The 22,681-nt window shown below is 34.2% G+C and overlaps 2 protein-coding genes, 1 non-coding gene and 1 pseudogene across 4 annotated transcripts; all 4 read left to right on the top strand.

Moving 5' to 3' along the window:
* Positions 1-3,105: 3,105 nt before the first annotated feature.
* LOC120161601 (scarecrow-like protein 3) lies at positions 3,106-4,998 on the top strand. Of its 2 annotated transcripts, none has more exons than XM_039171825.1 (2): positions 3,106-3,131; positions 3,464-4,998. In XM_039171825.1, the coding sequence occupies exon 2, from the start codon at positions 3,466-3,468 to the stop codon at positions 4,894-4,896; it is 1,431 nt and encodes a 476-aa protein (XP_039027756.1). In that variant the 5' UTR covers positions 3,106-3,131; positions 3,464-3,465; the 3' UTR covers positions 4,897-4,998. The 2 variants fall into 2 exon arrangements, with proteins under 2 accessions (XP_039027756.1, XP_039027755.1); XM_039171824.1 differs by having other exon boundaries at positions 3,122-3,162.
* A 6,384-nt stretch (positions 4,999-11,382) lies between these two features.
* On the top strand, positions 11,383-15,872 carry LOC120162566 (glycosyltransferase-like KOBITO 1). The gene is made up of 11 exons (XM_039172705.1): positions 11,383-11,816; positions 12,285-12,434; positions 12,580-12,632; positions 12,904-13,012; positions 13,133-13,267; positions 13,401-13,445; positions 13,558-13,745; positions 14,072-14,213; positions 14,822-14,868; positions 14,976-15,063; positions 15,317-15,872. The coding sequence occupies exons 1-11, from the start codon at positions 11,439-11,441 to the stop codon at positions 15,569-15,571; spliced, it is 1,590 nt and encodes a 529-aa protein (XP_039028636.1). The 5' UTR covers positions 11,383-11,438; the 3' UTR covers positions 15,572-15,872.
* A 570-nt stretch (positions 15,873-16,442) lies between these two features.
* On the top strand, positions 16,443-16,514 carry TRNAM-CAU. The gene has a single exon. It is a non-coding gene; the product is annotated as a tRNA-Met (tRNA).
* Positions 16,515-16,725: 211 nt separating this feature from the next.
* Positions 16,726-18,625, top strand: LOC120161499 (annotated as a pseudogene).
* Positions 18,626-22,681: the final 4,056 nt, after the last annotated feature.

Raw genomic sequence — 22,681 nt, 5'->3', positions numbered from 1 at the left:
CAAGGACAGGTAGAAAAGAAGACGAAGGAGAATACCAGGGTGAAAAGAGAAGAAAAGGGTTGTTCCATGGAATTTCAGAGTATAAAATGTGTGAGGTGGGGGAGATATAATGTTTTGTTTTGAGTGCATATTGGAATATTTAAGGGGTTTGATCTCTGATCGTATCCCCTTCAATTTACACTGTTTTTCACTTTTATTTATCATTTACAATAAAGTTGTGCTAATAAAATCATTGAAAGATTAATTATCAATTAGAATTTAGACCAACACATAACATAATCACCTCCTCATCCATACAACAAGCTTTTGTTGACTTGCCTTAGAAGGTGGTTGGATGATGGTTCTAGTAGTGTTAAATTGATTTTTTGGTGAAGTGTGTACGTACTCATACTTTTTGTTGTATAATTATTTATAATAGTTTTGGACAAATATTGATGGAGAGTTTTCATGGCATTGGTATTGATTGACCTAGATAGTGATAATTTAGACTGATTTATCATTAAATGAAATCATACGTACCGACACATGAACACCGGTAATCATATGTAAGATATATTCGCGGGGTTGCTGGTGATGGTCACATGTTTGCTGATGGTCGTTGGCAGGATATATTACATATATCTAAAAGTTTGTATAAGTCGTAGGTTTATATAAATTGTAGATTTGTATACCGAAGATTCGCATAAGTTATAGCCTCGCAAGTAGTAAGGGCTCTGAACCCTATTTATCATACTCCCCGTGATTTTGCTTTAACTCTAAATTATCTCCTCCAAACACGTTAAATATCTTCATCTTATAATTAGACTTATTTAAGTTATTTTTTCTAAACTCACTTGAAAGTCTTAGTAGTTAGTGCCCATAACAATACAATTATAGGGTCTGAGGGTGGGTTATTTTAAAGTGTTGGCCCAAAACTTCCGAAATCCAAAATGTTTCAATGAGCTTTTAATGACCCTAAAAATGATTTTCTTTGCACCCTAATAAAAGATGGTGCTGTGAATCAACCCACAATGGAAGCAGCGGGGGCGGTGTTGGTTTTTCGCAACTCTGAAGGTGAATGGATAACATGATACGTTCGAAATATCGGCCGATGCTCAATCCTTCACGCCGAGCTATGGGCTCTGTTAGATGGCTTAGACATTGCTTGACACCAAGACTTCAAACAGATTGGGGTGGAAATGATTGATGCCGAGGCTGCTAAGATCCTCAACTCCCCAACTCCGACGCATGAAATAACGATCATCCGCAGAATTCAAAAACTTCTCCAGCAACAATGGATCGTCATATTGTAATTGTACGTTAAAAAAGTTAAAAAAAAGAATAAAAAAAGAAAATTTATATAGAATTATTAAAATAGTAAATTAAAAATAATATAATTATTAAAAACTGACAATACATAATTCAAACATGGATAATCTTGGATAAAATTTAAAACTATATTTTATATCAGATTGAATTTAGACAATTATAAAATAAATTAACATCATTAAATTCACCTTTAATTATAGGTCCACTAGCACTAATTCAATGGATTTATTGATATTTTTTTTTCTAAATCACTAAAATCCTTCAACTTTTTTATTTAATATAGATTAAAACATTTGTAAAAGAACTTTCAGTCGCATAATTACGATGTAGTAATATAATATTACCAAATTAAATCGAAGACAAAAAATGTCTCATTTTCGACAATTTCAATCCCGTAGCTTAGGCCCACATTATTAAACATTATAGTATTTAGATCAACATCCAATAAAATATGGTGGAGTTGAGCTGAATTTTAGAGGAAAATTTTGTATTATTCTTAGTTTTAACTTCTAACGAAGCAAACAGAAGTGAAAGGATGCATGGCCGCAAAACTACAAAAATGTTGACTCTTGAAAACATCCCACATCGATAGCATCGATAGCCATTTTAGGACAAGAAGCTATGTTTTATGTCCCAATCTCATTTTTTTTTTGGCTTTCGATTAAGATAGAAAGTATATTAAAAATCAAAAGTGTAACAATAGATTTCTCTCTCATCGCTTCATGCCTTCTTCTACTTTGGATTTGATGTGTTTTGCTTTATTCTAACCACTCCTGTATATAAAACTAAATAGATATAAAGAATCATGAACCAAGATCTCGGTGGTTAAGAGATTTGTTATCATTCCTTGAGGTTCCGAATTTGAGTACAACTAACGTTAGGGTATGAGTGTTCATTGCCAAAACATTAAAAGTCTTTGAACAAATACAACCTAATCGTTGAATAACTTTTTCTGAAAAATATTTTTAATTCAAAATATTTTACTTTCGTCTATGTCTATCGAAAAAGTGGCGTGAAATCATTTAATTACGTAAAAAAATTGATTAAATCAATAAAAACATAATTATAACTTATTCATAGACCAATTGAATCAAAAAAGTATATATCCGAACATCTATAAATTGAAAAGAGCAAAGACCTAAAATTGCTGGCCATTGCCACTACCTCCACACCTAAGCCCATAATAAACAAAGGACAAAAGGAACAAGAACAAAATTATATAAGAATTTAAAATGGAGGAAAGTGGGAATCCCCTTTGCCACTAACAAGATTGACCTATAATCTAAGTACATGATGTGGTAAATCACTAAGCCTTGATTATGTGACATAAGCTGGGTCTTCATAAAACAACAATTTTAAAAGCCTTTTTAAAAAAAAGAAAAAGAAGAGAGCAAATAGATGATTTGGAGGCACATGGAAATTGTAATCCCCACTATCACCCACTAAGCAACAAGCAAGGTTGTTGTTTTGTTTTTGGCTTTGTGTTGTGTTTGAGAATGGCCACCTTTTTATTCCCCGTCCACTCCACATCCTACCAAGAACAAAGAGGCTCTGTGTTTAAGATTTTGTATGTATTTCGAGAAATTCCATATTCTTTTGAACCCTCCAAAAAGACAAACTAAACAATGAAGACAAAAACAGGCTCTTGTGGTGTCATGGGAAAGTCCTTCAAGACAAGACCTTTTTAAGTAATGTGATTGCTTTAGATTTGAGTGGCACCCAAGTTTTCCAATTTCCTTAAAGGGTCTTCAAGGATTTTGATGAATTTGACGACCCTTTTCAGGGTTTTAATTGATTGCTCCATTCCATCAGTTCTTGCTCAGGTGAGCTCTCTCTCTCTTTTTTCTTTTACTGGTATTTCCCTCTATCTGTTTTGGTTTTTTAGTTTTTGCTGCTTAATTTGTTCAGAGAATCTGTTATTAAATCAAAATATGGATTATTCATCTGTTTGTCTGTTAGAGTTTGCTTCAATCTCCATTTAGTTTGTTTTTGTTTTCCACTGTTTTTGCAAATTCAAGTTTCTACTGATGTTTCTTATCCACAATTATTCTAACACAAAGGACAAAAAGAAGACAGTTTTATGATTTCTCACTATGTAGATTGATTTTCCATCAAATTGTTTTGACATAAGCTTTACTTTGACTGTTAATGGTAGGAATGATTCGAGAGGGACCATCGATTATAACTTCACCACCACTTCAGTTCATGTCCTGGATGTCACTTTCTCCTGGTTTAGGATCCCCATTCCCGTGGCTCCGGGAGCTGAAATCCGAGGAAAGGGGTTTATATCTGATCCATCTTCTCGTTGCATGTGCGAACCATGTCGCCGCTGGTAGTCTCGAGAATGCCAACATCGACCTAGAACAAATATCTCACCTCGCCTCCGCCGATGGAGATACCATGCAAAGAATTGCTGCTTACTTCACCGAGGCACTTGCTGATAGGGTGCTTCAAGCATGGTCTGGCCTTCACAAAGCTCTCAATTCCACTAAAATATCATCAGTACAAGAGAGAATTCATGTTCAGAACTTGTTCTTTGAGTTATGCCCTTTCTTGAAGCTTGCGTATGTTATCACGAATCAAGCCATTGTAGAAGCTATGGAGGGGGAGAAAATGGTTCATATTATAGATCTCCATTGCTTCGAGCCTGCACAGTGGATTAATCTTTTTCAAACATTGAATGCTAGACCAGAAGGGCCACCCCATTTGAGAATTACAGGCATACATGAGCAAAAAGAGGTGTTGGACCATATGGCGCTTCGATTGACTGAAGAAGCTGAGAAATGGGACATTCCGTTTCAGTTTAATCCGGTCGTTTGCAAGTTAGAGAATCTCGATCTCGAAAGTTTGCGCGTTAAGACCGGAGAAGCTCTTGCGGTCAGTTCTGTCCTTCAGCTTCATTCTCTCTTGATGACGGATGATGAGATGCTTAGACGGATCAACTCCCCATCCATGTCTACGAACCTCAACACCGATCGCTCACAAAGAGTGCTGCAGATGCAGATGCACCAACGTACGTTAGGGGAGTGGCTTAAGAAAGAGCCAGTCCATGTATATAGCCCAAGTCCGGACTTGTTGTCGCCATCACCGTTATCCCCGCTTGCCCTGGCCCCTGCACCGAAAATGGTGAACTTTCTATCTGCTCTTCGGGGGCTGTCACCGAAATTGATAGTTATAACCGAGCAGGAGTCCAACCATAACGGCTCTACTTTAATGGAGAGGGTAATGGAAGCATTGAATTTCTATGCAGCACTCTTCGATTGCTTAGAGTCTACGGTATCGAGAGCACCGATAGAGCGACAAAAGATCGAGAAGATGCTTTTCGGGGAGGAAATTAAGAATATCATAGCTTGTGAAGGTGTTGAGAGAAAGGAGAGACATGAGAAGGTTGAGAAATGGATTCTGAGATTCGAGTTGGCCGGCTTCGAGAAGGTGCCATTAAGCTACCATGGGATGCTGCAAGCAGGACGATTGTTGCAGACCAATAACTATGATGGTTATAAAATCAAAGAAGATAATGGACGTGTGGTAATCTGCTGGCAAGAAAGACCTCTGTATTCAATGTCAGCCTGGGGAATTAGACCGTAAAACTTCTAAGATTTTTAGTTTTTACACATTTTTTGTGTGCGCTTGTTTCATCCTTTATCTTGTTCGTGTCTGTGTAAAGAATATCAGGTTCTTCTCTGCAATCTCATAATGTTGTTAGGAAAAGTGTCAGAACTGCTTGATTGTTCAGATATGCCCCCACGTTGTAATTGTTGGTTCACAACAGATAGACGCATGATTATGTTACAGTGAATTTTTAAAATTTTAGAGGGAATCTAATTTATTAGACGAAATATTTTTTATCTAAAAAAACTGTCGATTATTTTATTAATAAACTTTTTTATAAATTTTGACTGAATCTTCATAAGATCAAAATATATTATTAATAGAAAATATAAAAAATATAGTAAATATGTGATAATTTAAAAAATTTAAGGTTAATTACCCGGCTACTCCCTTCGGTTCATCCATGGATTCACATGTACTTCATGTTCTCGTCTGATAATATTTCTAAGTTTCTGTTACAGTCAATCACATTTAGTTTATGTGAGCGTGAGACGGTGAATATGATCATAAGTGAATTTTTTTTACAACAAAATCTCATTATAAATTTGGGTTACTCTAAAGTCTTTAAACACGGAAAATGTAAATAATTTATTTTGTGAAATCATACTATTTAGTGAGATTTCCGAGCATTTAGAAGATATCATTGATTTTTAGTCTTTTATATTGAATATATATTTTTTTTATAGAATTCGTTAATTTTATTAAAAATAAAAAATATTTAAATTATAATAAAGGTTTATAATTATAACGGTAAACTAAATAGATAATAAAAATATTTTCCTAAATACAAGAAAACTAGTAACTTAAAATCACACAAGGATCATAAAATGAAAATATTAAAAAATCTAACCAAAAAACTCGAACAATAGATAAATACGATTAGATCTGACTGTATCGGCAAACAAACCACAAAAGAGAATAAAACTATTGAAAGACCACCGACATACCAAAAATCATAATCGAACGATGTGAAAATACAATCCATGAACGCAAATCACATACACAAGTTCAATCCGAGAGTCCAAAGCAGGGAAGATCGTCATGATAACAAACAAACGCCATCTTGATCGATGTCGAATCCAACCCTGAACATCTTGATCGATGTCAAATCCAACCCTGAAAAATAAAAGAAAACAACAGTCCAACAATCCAAAACGTACCTTAGAGACAAAGAAAAACGTGCCATAAAGACGGAAGAATACGTATAAAAAAGACATAATTATTAAAATAAAAAAACAAGAAAAAACAAAGATATACTATAATAAAGAAAAAGAAAATTAATTAATATCGATTGTCGGCAATCAATATCAAGACTGATGGTTTCGCTACCGATTATAAAGATGAAGAATAAAATATATTAGCCACAATGTGTTTAACAACAATTTGACGTATTTGATGGTAATATAATCATATCTCAAAATATAATATCTGATTCAAGTAATGTCTAGTAGTATTTATATTCAATTTTCTATTATATTTATGTATACATTTGATATCTGAGTGGAATTTATTTCTATATATATATTTTTATTTTTTTAAGTTTATGAACATTTCAAAATTGTAATATCATGTTTAATTATTTATTTTAATTATTGAAATCTATTTTTCAAAATAAACTTTTGGTTTTAAATCGTCAAACTTTATTAAAGTGAAAGCTCTACAACTGATTATGTAACATCCCAAACTATGGGTTAGTGACTAAATTGTAAAATTTCAGAATTTGGTGATTAAAGTGGAAAAGTTGAAAGGTTCAATGATTTATTTGAAAGTATTTCCTGAAAGTTTTTAGTAATTATCAAAGGAAATAAAGGGTAAAATGATCATTGAACAAATGAAATAATAAAATAATAATTAATGAGTATTATAATACTCATGTGGAGCATATATTTTGGGAAATCAAGTTTCCAGATTACTCTCCTCTCTTCCATCTTCATCTTCTTCTCTTCTCCACGTGAAAGCTCAAGCAAATGTAAGATTTATTTGTTGTTGATTATTAGTTGAAATTTAAGTTAGGTTTTGATTATTAGATGATAATTAAGTTTAAGGAAAGCTTAGGTTATCTTAAAATCTAAAGATAAAGGAGTTAGAGAAAATTAAAGATTTGAAGTTCTTGAGTGAAATCTTGAAATAGAGTTGATAAGTTGAATTTGAAGTTAAATTTGACTTGTCTTCAACTTAATTAAGAAGTATTAAGTGTTAGAATTGGATTTGAAACATAATGAAAATTGGGTATGATTTTTGAAGTTCATAAAGCGAAGATGATTTTGAGGTTTAAGATGATATAAATGAATATAAATTGGTTAAAGTATGTATATTTGAGTTAAGAATATGAAAGGGAACGAAACATGAAGAATTGAAGTTGAAATAATGAATTTTCGTGCATGAACAGTGATTTCTGGGCAAAAATTTACAGATTATGCAGAGGGTATAGATACCCCATGGGGGGTATCGATACCCCCTAAAGAAAAAAATGGAATTTTGGCTCATTAAACTAGCTTAAGTTATTAACATCAAGTTATAAGGTTTAGGCTTCTGATAATTGTTTTGAAAATGATATTTATGTAGATACATAGCCTAAACGAGTTTCGGAGCAATCAAATAATTATGATCAAATCAAAGCAAGGCTAAGGCGAGTGCAATTTAATTTGTGCTTATGTTATAGAACGAACATTGGCTTGCGATGAGCCAGTGACGGAGTTACTATGGAAAGAAGTGAATCCTAAAATGTTATTTGATTGTGATTCTTATGTGTGTACGAGTACGTGAAAATAGATATATGTTATTATATATGAAATTATAATATAGGATATGTGATGAGATATGTGTAATACATGAAAAGGTGATATAAGTTGTGTAATAAACTATGTGAATTGATATAAATAATTAGTAGAATAATTGGAAATGTGAGATAAAATAAGTAATATTTACTTATAAGATAAAAGGAGATCATATGAACAAATAGTATTGATAGAGCACATAAAACTACATGTATATCTTTTAATTTAATAAAAAAGTATATGTGATATGAATGACATGATTTGTATGATGTATGAATTCATGAGTAAAGGTATGCATAAATGATATACGTATGAAATTAGATATATGAGAATAGGTATATGTAACATGTGAATTATAAGAAAGTGATCTACTGGTAAGTGAACTACTTGACTATGTGATATGTGAATATACTTGAGAAATACATGTTCTCTGATGAGATATATGTTACATGATATGACATGTGAGTTTACATGAACAAATGAGAAATGATATAAGCCATATGAAACTATTTACGTGAATACATGCACTTGTGTACATGTGATATGATATGAGATATATGGTTACACATACATGTGGTATGTGACAGAAGAGAAAGAACAAGTGATATGAAATGTATAAATGATAATGCCCATGTTATATGATATGAGAGCTAGTGGTATAGTTGGCATGCCAAGAGTCGAGGGTTACCTATGTTCTACGGAACATATGGACAGTTTACCTATGTTCTTCGGAACATATGAACAGTTACATAGGTCCTTCGGGACAAATTTCATATGCCACTCAGTGGGACTTATACGAGCTGTGGTGACAGCAATAGTGCACAACCTCAATGTACTCGAATACCTTAAGTTTTCAGTAATGTATATGGGCCTATAAAAGATATCAAAAGTGTTTGCATGAATTATGTGATGTTATGTGTACTCTGTTGTGGAATGATATATGTGTTCTATGATATGTATAGAAATGTTCAACATATGCTTATATGATCACAAGGAATTAGTAATAATAATATGGGTATTGAAAAGCATGTTAATGATATATGTATATGTATAAAGTGGTTATATTATAGTATGAATTATTTATGCATTGATATCAGTAATGTTACATGTTTTCATGCCTCATTAAGTCATCGACTTATCGTGTGATTGTTTTACACGTAGGTTGAAAAGCAAAAAGAAAAGTAAAGAGAAACAACACAGGTCAGTTCTCCTTACCGAATATCAGATCAAAAATGTAGTTGAATTACATGTATTTGGTTATATAGAATTTAGTTGGCATGTAATATAAAAGATTTGAATCTGATATGCTCTGAACAAGTTTTATAATGTTTAAACGTATTTTTTTGTAAAGGGTAAATGTATAGAGATGAACGTTTTAAATTTTAAAAGTTTATATATGTTTTACGGAAGTACTGTATCAGGGTATCGGTTCCTTGTAGCAGGGGAATCGATTCCCCTCTGACAATTTGGTACTGTAGCAGGTACTGTTCACGGTAATCTTCATTACTGTTCATAAATACGTTTTTGACTTGAATTTTTATACTGAAACATAATTTAATGGAATATTGTGGTGTTTTCTTAAAAAGAGTTCAAATGTTTTGATATTTTATAAGAATATCGTTTTTAAAAGTTAATGTGACATCTCAGACTTGTATCCGGGTCGGGTACGGGTTGGGGTGTTACAGATAATATTATAAATAATTTAATAGCAATTAGAAAATTTTTATTTGGACATTATTTTATGTGTTTGAAGTAAATGATTGTACGTAAATTATCTGATTATTAATTATTTAAATGCATAAGAAGGAATTATGACTTATTATATAAAGTATTTATCAATAAAATTTTGACATTTATATTTACGTATCTAAAGAATTTTATTTAATTAGATAATTAATCACAAAAAAGTATTTAAATAAAAATATTTATTATAATAAAAATATCATAAAGATTATAGACATAATATTAATTCAATCAAACAAAAAAACTGTTAAGAGGTGGTCAAGGGGTGAATTAGCACATAATATTAGTTCAATCAAACAACAACAAAAAATATCTATTATAAAGGTAAATTACATTGTTTCTCATTGTACTTTACTCTCTCTCCTATTTTACTCATTATACTTTCAATTTTTCTAATTTGCTCACTGAACTTTATAGATTGAATCATTTTGCTCACTCTGTCGTTAACTGTTTAACGATGTTATGACATGACACAAGAAATACCATCGGCCACCACTTTATTTTCATTTCGGCCACCGTCAACCGTCGTTAATGGTGGCAGTTCGATCCCAAATTTCATGGGTCGTTTTATCTGGACGCCCTGAGTCCGAATCTGGTGGTTATTTCATCGGAAAATATCCCAAACCCCATGAACCTGGAATGAAATGTTTCGGCTTCCTCACTTTTAATCTCAAATTCGTGGACTTCGGAATAAGTTCCGACAAAATAGAGGTCGGATTCATACTCAAGTTGTCGAGGTGAAGTGACTCATGAAATTTGAGACCGAACGACCACCATCTACGGTGGTCGACTATGGTCGGCAGTGGCATCCTCAGTCTTTTTTGTTAACGACGTTAGAGAGATAATAGGAGAGTGAGCAAAATGATTCAATCTGTAAAGTTCAATGAGTAAATTAGAAAAATTAAAAGTACAATGAGCAAACTAGAAAAGAGAGTAAAGTATAGTGAGAAACAATGTAATTTACCCTTATTATAATTTAAACTTTAACACATAAATTGATGCATAAGGAATTAGCAACAACTTTGAATAAAATTTAGGATTAACATTTAATTTAATATTTTTTATAATTTTATTTAGTCAAAGATTAATCACAACAATGTTAAAGAAAATTATTAAAGTTAAAAACCACATATATAAGGTATATGTATTAAATCTTATTACATAAATTATTAAGATAAAATTATTAAATAATTTCCCATAATTACTCACATAAATTATAAAAATGAATTAAAAATTTTTTATCAAAGAAATAAAAAATAATTATATCATAAAATAAATCTAATTAAATTTAAAAATTAACCACAAATAATTTTTATGTTACTAGATTTATTTTCTACACAATTTATTTTGATAAATTATAATTTATGTTTGTCTTAATTTTCTTTTCAAAATAATTCCGTTTGTCCTAATTTTTGTTAAGCATATATGTTCATGTAAATATGTTTAATAATAGAATAGATATTCTTGAAGTAATTAGTGAGAAGTTTGAAATAATCCACCAACACTTATATTTAATATAATAAATTCATGAGGAGTATCGACCAAGAGAATAATCTGTTGGAATTTGTTAGAATCACATCAATATCAATTTTATGAGGAGTCATTCGTTAAAATCGAGGGAATAATATTAATTATAATAATATTTAAATATTACAGATTAAATTTATTATAACGTCAATATTATTAAAACATCAAATTGTTTTTTCTTAATTTTTAACGAGAAATAATTAATTTGTAACTTTCGTTAATTTAGATGACCTTTCTGTAACTTTTTATAGTTAAAAGATGAAAACCAAAAACAGCCTATAGTTAGTAGACTATTAATGTAGTTTACTCAAAACATAAAGAGTGAAAGGAATTAAAAGGAAAATTTGGAAATTATTTTATTTTATTTTATTTTACGTATTTATTTGGTTGCAATTTTCATTTGACAATTGATTAGTCCCTGTCCATTGCCTTGGACTAACTTTTAATTTGTAGCCGTCTCCAACCATCACAATGGCCGGCCACCACCACCACCGCTCTACTCCGCTGCTATCATCCGCCACGTCAGCCTCGTCCTCCTCCCAGTCCTTCCTCTCTAAGCTTCTGCTCCTCCTAACTCTTCTCCCTCTCTCTTTAGCTGCGTTAGCCTTCGTTCTACAGTGGCGCGGAGGAGGTGTATCCGATCCCACCATCGCCACATCCGGCGCCTATTCCCGATGGGCACCACAGGGGTCCCACCATGAGATCTTCCCTGGCATGGAGACTTTCTCAACTCTCTCCCCCAAATCGCATTCTTCTTCTGATTGCATCAATCTCGGTCGTAGCTCTTCTCCTTCTCTCCCTTACTACGGGGACTGGAAATTTGGCTTTGAAGCTAATTTAAGGCCCAAGGTAACCATTTCTTTTCTTTTCCGGGGATGATCTGAACCTTGCTTTATTGGTGATTTATTTTGTTGGCTGTAATTTTTTATTGGAAGTTTTATCTTGCTACCGATAATTGATATTTGGTGGATATTGCTTAGCTTCTGTAGTTTAAGCTTGTGATCCTGTTTAAAATCTCCAATACTGGCTTAGATCCGTATCGTTTCTGGATTTTAAGTCGAAAATCTTATTATGAATTCTGACTTCCAAGTGTTTGTCTTTCTCATACTTGACCTCTTGTTCAAATTTAGTTCAAAATTTTTCTTATAAAGTTCTTTCTCATCAAATAATTATTATAGTTAGTACCCATACATTCATTATGTGTGGATGATCTAAATCAAGTTTATACCTACTTTGTTTCTTGTAGCTGACTTTTCCTCTAGAGGCAATTAGAGTGATTGTTTATGACACTCAGCTGTTTTCCTTCTGAAATAACAGATTTGTATAACAACAAGTACATCAGCTGGCTTGGATCAGATTTTACCATGGATGTTTTACCACAAGGTTCTTGGAGTCACAAACTTTTTCCTCTTTGTTGAAGGGCACACTGCATCTCCAAATGTTTCTAAAGTTTTGGAGTCTATTCCTGTGAGTTTACACGAAGTCTTTGGCGGCCTATGATATGGTTTTGCTATGTTTGTCATTTATAATTTGAATTGTTCTACCTGACTTAGCAGTGATTATTCTTGGTCCGAATTGCTTATAACATAAGCTTTATGTATTCACTCTTCAGGGAGTAAAAGTTATATACAGAACGAAAGAGCTTGAAGAGCAGCAGGCTAAAAGGTCAATTAGCTTTTCCTCTTTTATGATAAAAGTACATATCTTAGATTTTAAAACTAAAGTGAAAGAATGGTTGTTCTCAGTATTTCTTCCTGGTTTTTTGTTTAACTAGAATGTGGAGGATACTGATAATAAACTGTCTTTATTTTGCATTTATTTTCTACTTGCTTTCATTACATTTTCTTTTTTTGTTCTCTAGGAACAAGTCCCTTTTTATTTTTGGTCAAAATGGCTTTCTGTTTTGTAACTTCTGGTACTTTTATGTGGCTTTCAGCCGGATCTGGAATGAGACATGGTTGTCAAGTTTCTTTTACAAGCCTTGCAATTATGAGCTATTTGTAAAGCAGTCTCTCAACATGGAAATGGCCATTGTCATGGCAAGGGTATGCTCCATGAATGATTCTATTTTCATGAATTGAATTACTTTATTATTTGTAATTGTTAGCGGATTAATATTAGGCTTATTTTGATAGTTTTCCCCTTTTTGCATTTGAAAATATAAGGATGCTGGAATGGACTGGATACTTCATCTTGATACTGATGAGCTAATACACCCAGCTGGTGCACGTGAATATTCTTTGAGGCAGTTGTTACTTGACGTACCTAGCAACGTTGATATGGTCATATTTCCGAACTATGTAAGTAGCATTTATATAAATTAATGAGAAAAGTTAGGGAACTTGGAACTGGTGGTTATGATTGGAGATCTTCTTATTCATTTGGACTGGCCTGTGAAGTTTGACAGTGGAATATATGTTCCTTTTTGTTTAGGAGAGCAGCGTTGAGCGAGATGATATCAAGGATCCTTTTACTGAGGTAAATTGTCACTTGTCCTGTTTCCTTGCTTTTCATTAGTTCATTAAATCAAGTGGTTGAAGTTGGGATTTGTAATTTCACAAGTAGCTTACTTTTCTATCCATACAAACAGGTTTCAATGTTCAAGAAGAACTATGATCATCTACCAAAGGACACCTACTTTGGCATGTATAAAGAATCAACTCGTGGTAATCCGAATTATTTCTTGACTTATGGGAACGGGAAAGCAGCTGCCCGTATTCAGGATCATCTTCGTCCAAATGGTGCTCACAGATGGCACAATTATATGAAAACCCCAAAGTACGATGATTCCATATTCTTATAGAAAATCATGATGGGATAACCTGACCCAATGCTCATATATCATATATTCTTATGTGGTTCGACATGCATACTTGCATATAGCTTGAAGGGAGCGGGGGAGGTAAGAGGTGTTTAGGGCCTTAGTGTTGGGGATGGGGGCAGCTTGATCATTGATAATGAAAGCATGTTTTATGTTGGCATCATATCATAAATAAGAATATCTTAATTGAAACTGTGACTTGTGAGCATGGAGCTGCATATATTAATATCATTTTCTATGTACATACAAATGACACTTCTTTACGTTTTTTTCCTTCTTTAAGTGAAATCAAATTGGAGGAGGCTGCTGTTCTACACTACACATATGCCAAATTTTCAGACCTAACATCTAGACGTGATCGGTGTGGCTGCAAGCCTACCAAGGAAGATGTCAAAAGATGCTTCATGTTGGAATTTGATAGAGCTGTAAGTTTAATACCTTAGTGTTTTTTTCTTCAAATATCTTTACTTCTGATATATTGGAAAAGGCATTTAAACATCAGGAGATATGAACTTGATATTTATTTACCCCTGTGAAATAAAATCTTTTGGTCATGTTATCCATACTTGAGAAATTTGGAGAGCCTAAATTAAAGGGAAGACTATTAAGGACATGGATCGATGTTGTTAGAAGCATTGAAGATCAATTCAATAATTGACACTGATTAGATGGGGATTAATATTAGGAGTGATATTTGATAGTCCCAAGCAATTTATAAAGCAACGTTATGAGCATCTGTTGTATGTTTAAGGTTCCTCTGAGGTAGTCAGCGGACAGCCAAATTTGTGTTTAGTGGCAGGAGTGAACACCATTGTGAATTTTGATTTAATGGAATCCTGAGCTACCCAGTTGTTTCCGTTTCCCCTTGTTCTTAGAGCATGGACCAGATGTTTTGGGGTTAAATTGTGATTTATGTTGTTTTATGGTTGGATTGCTCTCTGATGTATAATTGCACTTTGTATTATAGCTTGTTATGGATACTATCTTCTTATAACTGTTGTTTCATTATCTATGTAAATGTTATTTGTTGCAGGCATTTATAATTGCTTCAACTGCAACAGAGGAAGAGATGCTTAACTGGTATATGATTGAATGCAGAGTGTCTTCTTTTATTTTTTATAAAGTGCCCCTTTTTACTTGAATTGTGATGTGCTTTTGTTGAACAATATTGGCTCTGGTTATTATAGGTACCGTGAACATGTTGTGTGGGGTGACAAAGACCTAAGGCTTAAACTCCTGAGAAAGGGTATTTTAACTCGCATATATGCTCCAACGGTAAGGCCAGTTATTTGACATTAGTGAAAATTACAAATCACATGAAACCAAAACTACTTTTATGAGCATCCATCTTTAGAATTCTGTTTGAATGATATATCCATATTGACATTACATGAAAATTTTGGATATTTCTCTTTACACTTTAACATACGTTTGTCAATATTTTTTTAGCTTCGATCATGTGTTCAAATCTTTCTGCATTGGCTGTTCCTCATCACCTCTTCCTGATAATGCTGTTTTGCCATCTCAGGCCATAATACAAGGTTTAAGAGAGTCGGGGGTATTCAGCTCGGTTATTGAAAATGCCGCTAGTAGTATTTCAAAGGACAAGTTTTTAGCGTCCATTGACAGTAGCAACACATCTAGAGTTGTTTCCCTGGCTTCAAGAAAGATTGGTAGAAACAGAGAGCATCAACCATCTGTTAGGAAGGTGCTGGAAATTGCAGCGTATGAGGTAGCAGCTGTTCCGCCTTTGTCACCCCCTGCATGGACATTGGAGCAATGATGGAGTGACCTATCTATCTGCAACCTTCTTTATCATGTCTTCTGCTTCCAACACACCGGAGTCACAGAGCAAGCGAAGGAGCGGGTATGCAATATCTTCTTGTTGTGTATAGTCTGTTATAAAGATTTCTGCTCTGCCGTTGAATGTTTGAAGCAAGAATCTGCCGCCTGTTGTCATTTATAATAATGTATTTCAGCATTGCTAGAAATTGAATCGTCATCATATAATTATAATTGTAGGTCAAGTTTCTGTATTTGTTAAAAAAATACAAGTAAATGAAATCGCACTATAACTTGGTATATATGGTTGTTTTAGTTGAGATCACACAACACTAATTAGTTGAGATTCATATGATTATGTATTTGGAAGTTACATAAATTTTAAGGACATTAAAGTGAGTCAATAAGAGAGTGTTTCGGGCTTCTCATTTATACAATGATACAAACACTGCAATGGAACGTTTTTATTTTTCTCAATCCGTTCTTATTTTATCAAAGGAATAAACTAATTTTCAACGTAAATAAACCAGATTACATTAATGTTTGGTTTTAGTTTCTTCACGTCTGATTTGTGTGTGTTTAAAGTTGTAATATTTTATTTAAATTTTGTTTTATAATTATTTTCTCTATATAAACTCAATTTAAGCTAAATTTAATTTTTGTTTATGAACATTTAGCAACAATAAACAATATATAAACTATTCGGAAGTATAAATCATTGAATTAGAAGCATAATATTTGGCAAGACTCGACTCTCCTCTTAATTGGTGCCTTCCAATAGTTAAAATAGAAAGAACTCAGAGAGTAACGGGCTGTTATCATAGGTATTAAATAAAAAAATATTAAAATAAATTCTCAAAAGTTCTCAAGCTATCAGAGTGGCGCAGCGGAAGCGTGGTGGGCCCATAACCCACAGGTCCCAGGATCGAAACCTGGCTCTGATATTTTGGGAAAGGCTTCCGTTAGCTTTTTTGGCTTCAGCTTCCTTCAGCTCCAAAGAAGATCAGCCTCTAGATAAATCAATGAAGAGAGAGAAAGGAAAAAATCATACCGAAAAAAGTGCTGCCATGGACCTTGAAGGAGCTGTGTCTTCGTCCCAAGTGCCAACCAAGTTGTGTTATGAAGTTTTAATTTTCATTTGCAAAAGAAGTTGAGATGGGAGAAGTAGATAAAGCCCAACTTGGTTTCTTTTCTTGTACAACAATAACATGGAAATTATAAAATAAAATTACTGTAGCTTTCGGATTGGGAGCACTTGTTCTGGAAATTGTGAGTTTTGATTCCTTGATTGTTTGAAACACCAATGAGTAGATGAATTCCGGGAATGTAATTATGGTGGGATGGGATGTAAAATGATTTTTTAACTTTACAGGTTGGATGTTCTTCATTCTTCCTGCACGTCTCTGCATCATAAATCAATGCACACCGAGGCACACTGCTAGACAAGTTGAACATGTACCTGCACAGCTTTTGTCAAATGCACCTTTGGTTGCTCCATAACCACCAAATTTAACTTGTGGGAAAACATAATGCATTCGCAAGGATGTTGAAATATTTACTATACATCCTAACCTGCAATAACAGGAAGCATCACATAACATAATCTTTTACTCCTACAAACCACACCCTAAGAAAGGCTTCTTTGATCCTTCCTGAAACATGTCATGCTCCACAAACACTGAGCATCACTCGAGTATAAGCACTTAAATATGTTTACAAACCATACGCAACTATAATTCATTGAATGATATTATGTGTTACCCAGAAAAAGGTTTAAAAATTAGAAAAGCTTCAGCTGCTAAACAACAATCAGAGTGGCGCGGTGGAAGCGTGGTGGACCCATAACCCACAAGTCCCAGAATCGAAACCTGGCTCTTATATTCTGCTGGAGCCTTCATCCGAAATTTTTTGTTTCTCTTCAGCGATGTGGGAATTTTTTGGGCCCAGGGAAAGGAGAAGTGGTTAACTGCTCAGAGAAACAGAACGCTGATCTCTTTTACAACGTTCTCGGAGGACTCGGACGGTTTGATATCATAACACGGGCTAGAATATCACCAGAACCTGCACCGGAAATGGTAAAAACGGCGAGCATTAAACTACATGGTCTTAGTTTAGTTGAAATTACAATTGTTGTGACTATTCGCTTTCATTAACATGTGAAATGGATTATATTGTTGTACACAGATTTTGCCACATTTGCCAAGGACCAAGAGAAGTTAATATCCGGAGAAATCACATTTGATTACATTAGAGGGTTTGTAATAATAAACAGAACAGGTCTCTTAACTAATTGGAGATCCTCATTCAATCCACAAGATCCAGTTTTCCAATCATCAATGGAAGCACTTACGTTTGTTTTCACTGTGCAGGAAATGAAGAGTTCATTATCTCAGTTAAACCATGTTCGGATGTTCCATCAACACTTTTTCTATCACAAGTTTCCTACATTGAGGTTCACATTTCCAAGATCAAACTAAGGTCGAAAGGTTTACCGGAAGTTCCACATCCATGGCTTATTCTTCTCAACCCAAGAAGTAAAATCCAGATATTTGCTCAACATGTCTGTGGCAATATCCTTACTGAAACAAGCAATGGTCCCATTCTCATCTACCCTGTTAATAAATCAAAGTAAACTTGCATTTAAAAAAAAAAAAAAAAACCTCTTAGCATTAATGAGTTTCTTTGATTGATTATAGTGTTAATTATGACTTACGTTTCTTACAAGTGGGACAATAGAACTTCACTTGTAATACCAGAAGAAAATGTTTTCTATTTAATGGCATTCCTTTCTTCTGCAGTACATTCTTCAATAGGAAGTGATGGATTAGACCACGTACTAATTCAGAACAAAAGAATTTTAGAATTCTGCGAGACAGCTCGTGTCGACGTAAAGCAATACTCGCCGCCTTATTTGATGCAGAGAGAGGGGAAAGCTCATTTCAGTTCACGATGGAAAGTTTTTGCGCTGAGAAAATCGAGTTACGATCCCTTGGCAACGCTTGCTATTGGCCAAAGATTATTTCAAAAGGCATGCCTTGCTCACAATGACATCTAGAGAAATACACTGCAGCATGTCGGTAAATGTTTTAGCTGCATATAGTAGTAAATACCACTCAAATATTGTAAGGACAAGGTATAGGCTTGAAATTTTTTTGTTGTTGCTTGACATTTACTAGTGTAATGGATCTTTCCAGTTCCATGGTGGGTTGAAAGGAAGTTTTTGAAATTATATTATTTAAAGAATTAGCGTCATATCCTTACACCTATATTCGATCCACATTTAATTCAATTATTATTAATGAACAATAAATTAATATGTTTACAGACATACGTTAAATATGTTCCTAAATATTTAGCAACAACAAAACGATATACAAAGTTACAAACCACACGCAACTATAATTCATTGAATGATGGTATGAAAAAAGAATATAAATATAAAAAAGCTTCAGAAATCGTTTGACGATCAGAGTTGCGCAGCGGAAGCGTCATAACCCACAGGTCCCAGGATCAAAACCCGGCTCTGATATTTATGCGAATTATTCGTCAAATATTTTGTTGACTCTTCACCGATGAGGGGTTTTTTTTTTATATTTTGGAGTATAGAGGCAGAAAGAATATCGAAGGTGCTTTGAATTTGTATAGGAAGATGAAGGAAGACAAATTATGTGAGTTGAGTTTTCATACATATAACATTTTACTCGGGAATTTCATGAAGTTGGATCGAATCAAAATCGTCTAGGAAATATGGGATAATCTTAAAGGAATTGCACCATGGCCTGATTTAGATTCTTATCTGTACATTATTGATCAATGGGTTATGTGAGAAGCAAAAATGGAGAGATGCATGCCAACTGTTTGTGGAAATGATTGAGTAGGCCCAAAAAAAAACATTGGAGACATTGCACAAGAGTTTAATACAGTCTAATATGTTGAGGACTTGAGGAAGGTTAAAGAATAAAATTTTGGTTCGGAGTTTCAATATTACCTTTTTGGTTTATTTGTATGTTAATTGCCTTTGACAAATTAATATAAGGTTCATCTTAAACTTATAGATCATTTTTGTTATGAAGGGTTTGGGTTTAGCACTTGGATTATTTACAGTGATTAAGCAAGATACTGGTAAACAAATGTACTATATACAAAACACCACACCCTTTCTATTCCATCAAGAACCTAAATCTAACTGGAGCTTGTCCATGTTTGAAACCTGCTACCAGGAGAGCAACAAAGCAATCATAATAATACTTGAAAGGATATTATATAAACATACATGCTTATATACTTGAAAACGGAAGTGATGTTAGAAGAAAAGTCACAAAAAGTATGATCAACAAATTATAAGATAGATCATTTTTTAGTACATATTAAATATGTTCATAAATATTTTAGCAACAATGAACCATTTGCAACTATTAAATTCATTGAATGTTAGCATGCTTGTTAACCAGAAACTAAATTTAAAAATAAAAAATCCTCTAGGTGAAAACCAGCAATCAGAGTGGCACAGCAGAAGAGTGGTGGGCCCATAACCCACGGTCCCAGGATTGATAACTGGCTCTGATATTCCAAAGGTTTTAGTTTAGTTGAAATTACAATTGTTGTGACTATTCTCCTTCATTAACAGGTGAAATTGATTAGAGTGTTTATGCAGGAAATAAAGAGTTCATTATCTCAGTTAAACCATGTTCCATCAACACTTTTTCTATCAGAAGTTCCCTACATCGATTTTATAGACCGAGTTAACATTCCCGATATCAAACTAAGGTCGAAAGGTTTATCGGATGTTCCACATCCATGACTTAATGTTGCTTACAGGCGGGACAATAGAACTTCAGTTGTAATACCAGAAGAAAATGTTTTCTATTTAGTGGCTATTCCTTTCTTCTGCTCTACATTCTTCAATAGGAAGTGATGCCTTACTCGATGCAGAGAGAGTGGAAAGCTCATTTTGGTTCGCGATGAGAAGTTCTAGCATGGAGAAAATCGAGTTATGATCCCTTGGCAATGCTTGCTCCTGGCCAAAGAATACCTTACTCACAATAACATCTAGAGAAATACACTGCAGGAATGTAGGCAAATGTTTTAGCTGCATATAGTAGTAACTGCCTCTCAAAGTACAAGGTATAGGCTTGAATTTTTTTTCTTAAACCAAAAGGATCAATCATATCACATGTTAATTAACTTGACAATTATGAGTGTAATGGATGATCTATGAATGATTGCTCAGTCTCGGTCATATGGGGGCACTGCCATTGTTGTTGGTGGAAAGGACCCATTTCTACTGTCGGCCACCAGCATCATGTGTCGTTTGGCCTTTCCTGTTCCTGAATCAATGGCAATATCTATAAATTCTAAACCCAACTTTTTCAGGATTGATTCTAACATAAAGACAACTTCTTGTCCTTGTGTCTTTGTTCCCCTGCTTATATACTGAAAGCTGTACAATTATTTACCCTGATGAACCTCTATGGGTTTTGCTTTGTTTCTTGCACGGAATCCATCAACGCTAGAAAGAAAGAAAAAAAAGAAGAAAAAAAAAGAGGGATGGAGCAGAAATTACAACTACACATTTGACAGTGTGATCCTCTTTTTTTACTTGAATCTTCCATGCTGCCTTTCAAGTTTTTCCATTTTTTTACCTGTGGTCCAAACTCAAACTACTGAAACAAGAAATTACACGATATTACAAGAGAAAGGCAACGGCTGACCCATTTCCTTTACAGCTTTTTATGTAAACGTTTTCTATTGTGGTAAGTAATATAATCTTCGATTTTGGTTGAGATGGGCGGTTCTCTCTCATGTGATTTTGTTTTGTTTTGCTAAAAAGGATCCGAAGCTATCTGTTTACCAAAACATAGGAAGCTAAATTCCAACGGGGCAAATAGGCCGCCGGTGCCGGCATACATACAGATGGTCCCATGTCCGGACGAGAACCTGAATTCAGAGGCACAAATCATTTCATTTACGGTATTTCCAACCTTATGTTTATAAGTGTAATGATAGTGTTATTAAACCGATCAGAGGTGTTCAGCAACTAACAAATGACCCTACCTGCGGATTTGGCACTTGAAGGAGTTTATGGATGCTTTGTCTAATGCATTATTTGCAGGAATTAAGGTTGAATGAATCTAATTATTGTTAGCGGAAGAAGAAGCTGAGACTGAACCATCCTTCTCTATATCGGCATTGGGGAAAGCCGAGTTATCCCTGGAGGCTTTCGCAGGAGACACAAAAGGACTATCAGGAAGGCTGTGCTCCACGCTGCAATTAATTAAGAAAGATGCTATCTTTCACAATCCCTGGAGTGGATGTCAAACCTTAAAGAACATGAAGATGAACTACATGATTACCTTGCCGGTAAATCACTTCTTCACAATCAGTACCCTCCTTATCACTACCACTCTCTTCAGTACCGACCGATTTTTTTCCAGCAGTGCTGGTTGTTTGTTTCTCGGCAGCAGTGACCACTATAGCTGGCATTGGGCTAGAACAATTCTCTGCGATGGAGGATTGTGAATCGGTTACTCATTCCAGTATAAAAAGATGTTCATATGACCTAAGCAGATGATAATACTAGATTATTAGCGATTGCGGTAACTGAATGGAGGGTACCCTGTAGAGCTTCTTGGTTGCTCTGAAAATGAGTAAGTACAAGAGACCGACTGTAAAGGATCGGTGACCGAGCAGGTGATGGAATGGGACTTCCACTAGAAAAGCCCCTCTGATGTTGAAGCTTCTTAAGATCGAGGAGTTGCAGATCCATCAACCTTGTATTCTGAAGCTCAAGGGCTTGCTGCAAGTCAATAGTGTTATTAAACCGATCAGAGGTGTTCAGCAACTAACAAATGACCCTACCTGCGGATTTGGCACTTGAAGGAGTTTATGGATGCTTTGTCTAATGCATTATTTGCAGGAATTAAGGTTGAATGAATCCAATTATTGTTAGCGGAAGAAGAATCTGAGACTGAACCATCCTTCTCTATATCGGCATTGGGGAAAGCCGAGTTATCCCTGGAGGCTTTCGCAGGAGACACAAAAGGACTATCAGGAAGGCTGTGCTCCACGCTGCAATTAATTAAGAAAGATGCTATCTTTCACAATCCCTGGA

Source organism: Hibiscus syriacus, unplaced genomic scaffold (genome assembly GCF_006381635.1).
Source record: "Hibiscus syriacus cultivar Baekdansim isolate YM2019G1 unplaced genomic scaffold, ASM638163v2 tig00111402_pilon, whole genome shotgun sequence".
NCBI classification, from domain to species: domain Eukaryota; kingdom Viridiplantae; phylum Streptophyta; class Magnoliopsida; order Malvales; family Malvaceae; genus Hibiscus; species Hibiscus syriacus.
The sequence above is the reverse complement of the archived record's forward strand: the minus strand, read 5'-3'. Positions and strand labels throughout refer to the sequence as shown.

Coding starts and splice junctions, on each gene's coding strand:
- LOC120161601 (XM_039171825.1), top strand. CDS start 3,466: ATGATTCGAGAGGGACCATCGATTATAACTTCACCACCACTTCAGTTC.
- LOC120162566 (XM_039172705.1), top strand. CDS start 11,439: ATGGCCGGCCACCACCACCACCGCTCTACTCCGCTGCTATCATCCGCC. Junction 12,633..12,903: donor GAAGAGCAGCAGGCTAAAAG/GTCAATTAGCTT, acceptor TGTGGCTTTCAG/CCGGATCTGGAATGAGACAT. Junction 14,869..14,975: donor GAGGAAGAGATGCTTAACTG/GTATATGATTGA, acceptor TGGTTATTATAG/GTACCGTGAACATGTTGTGT.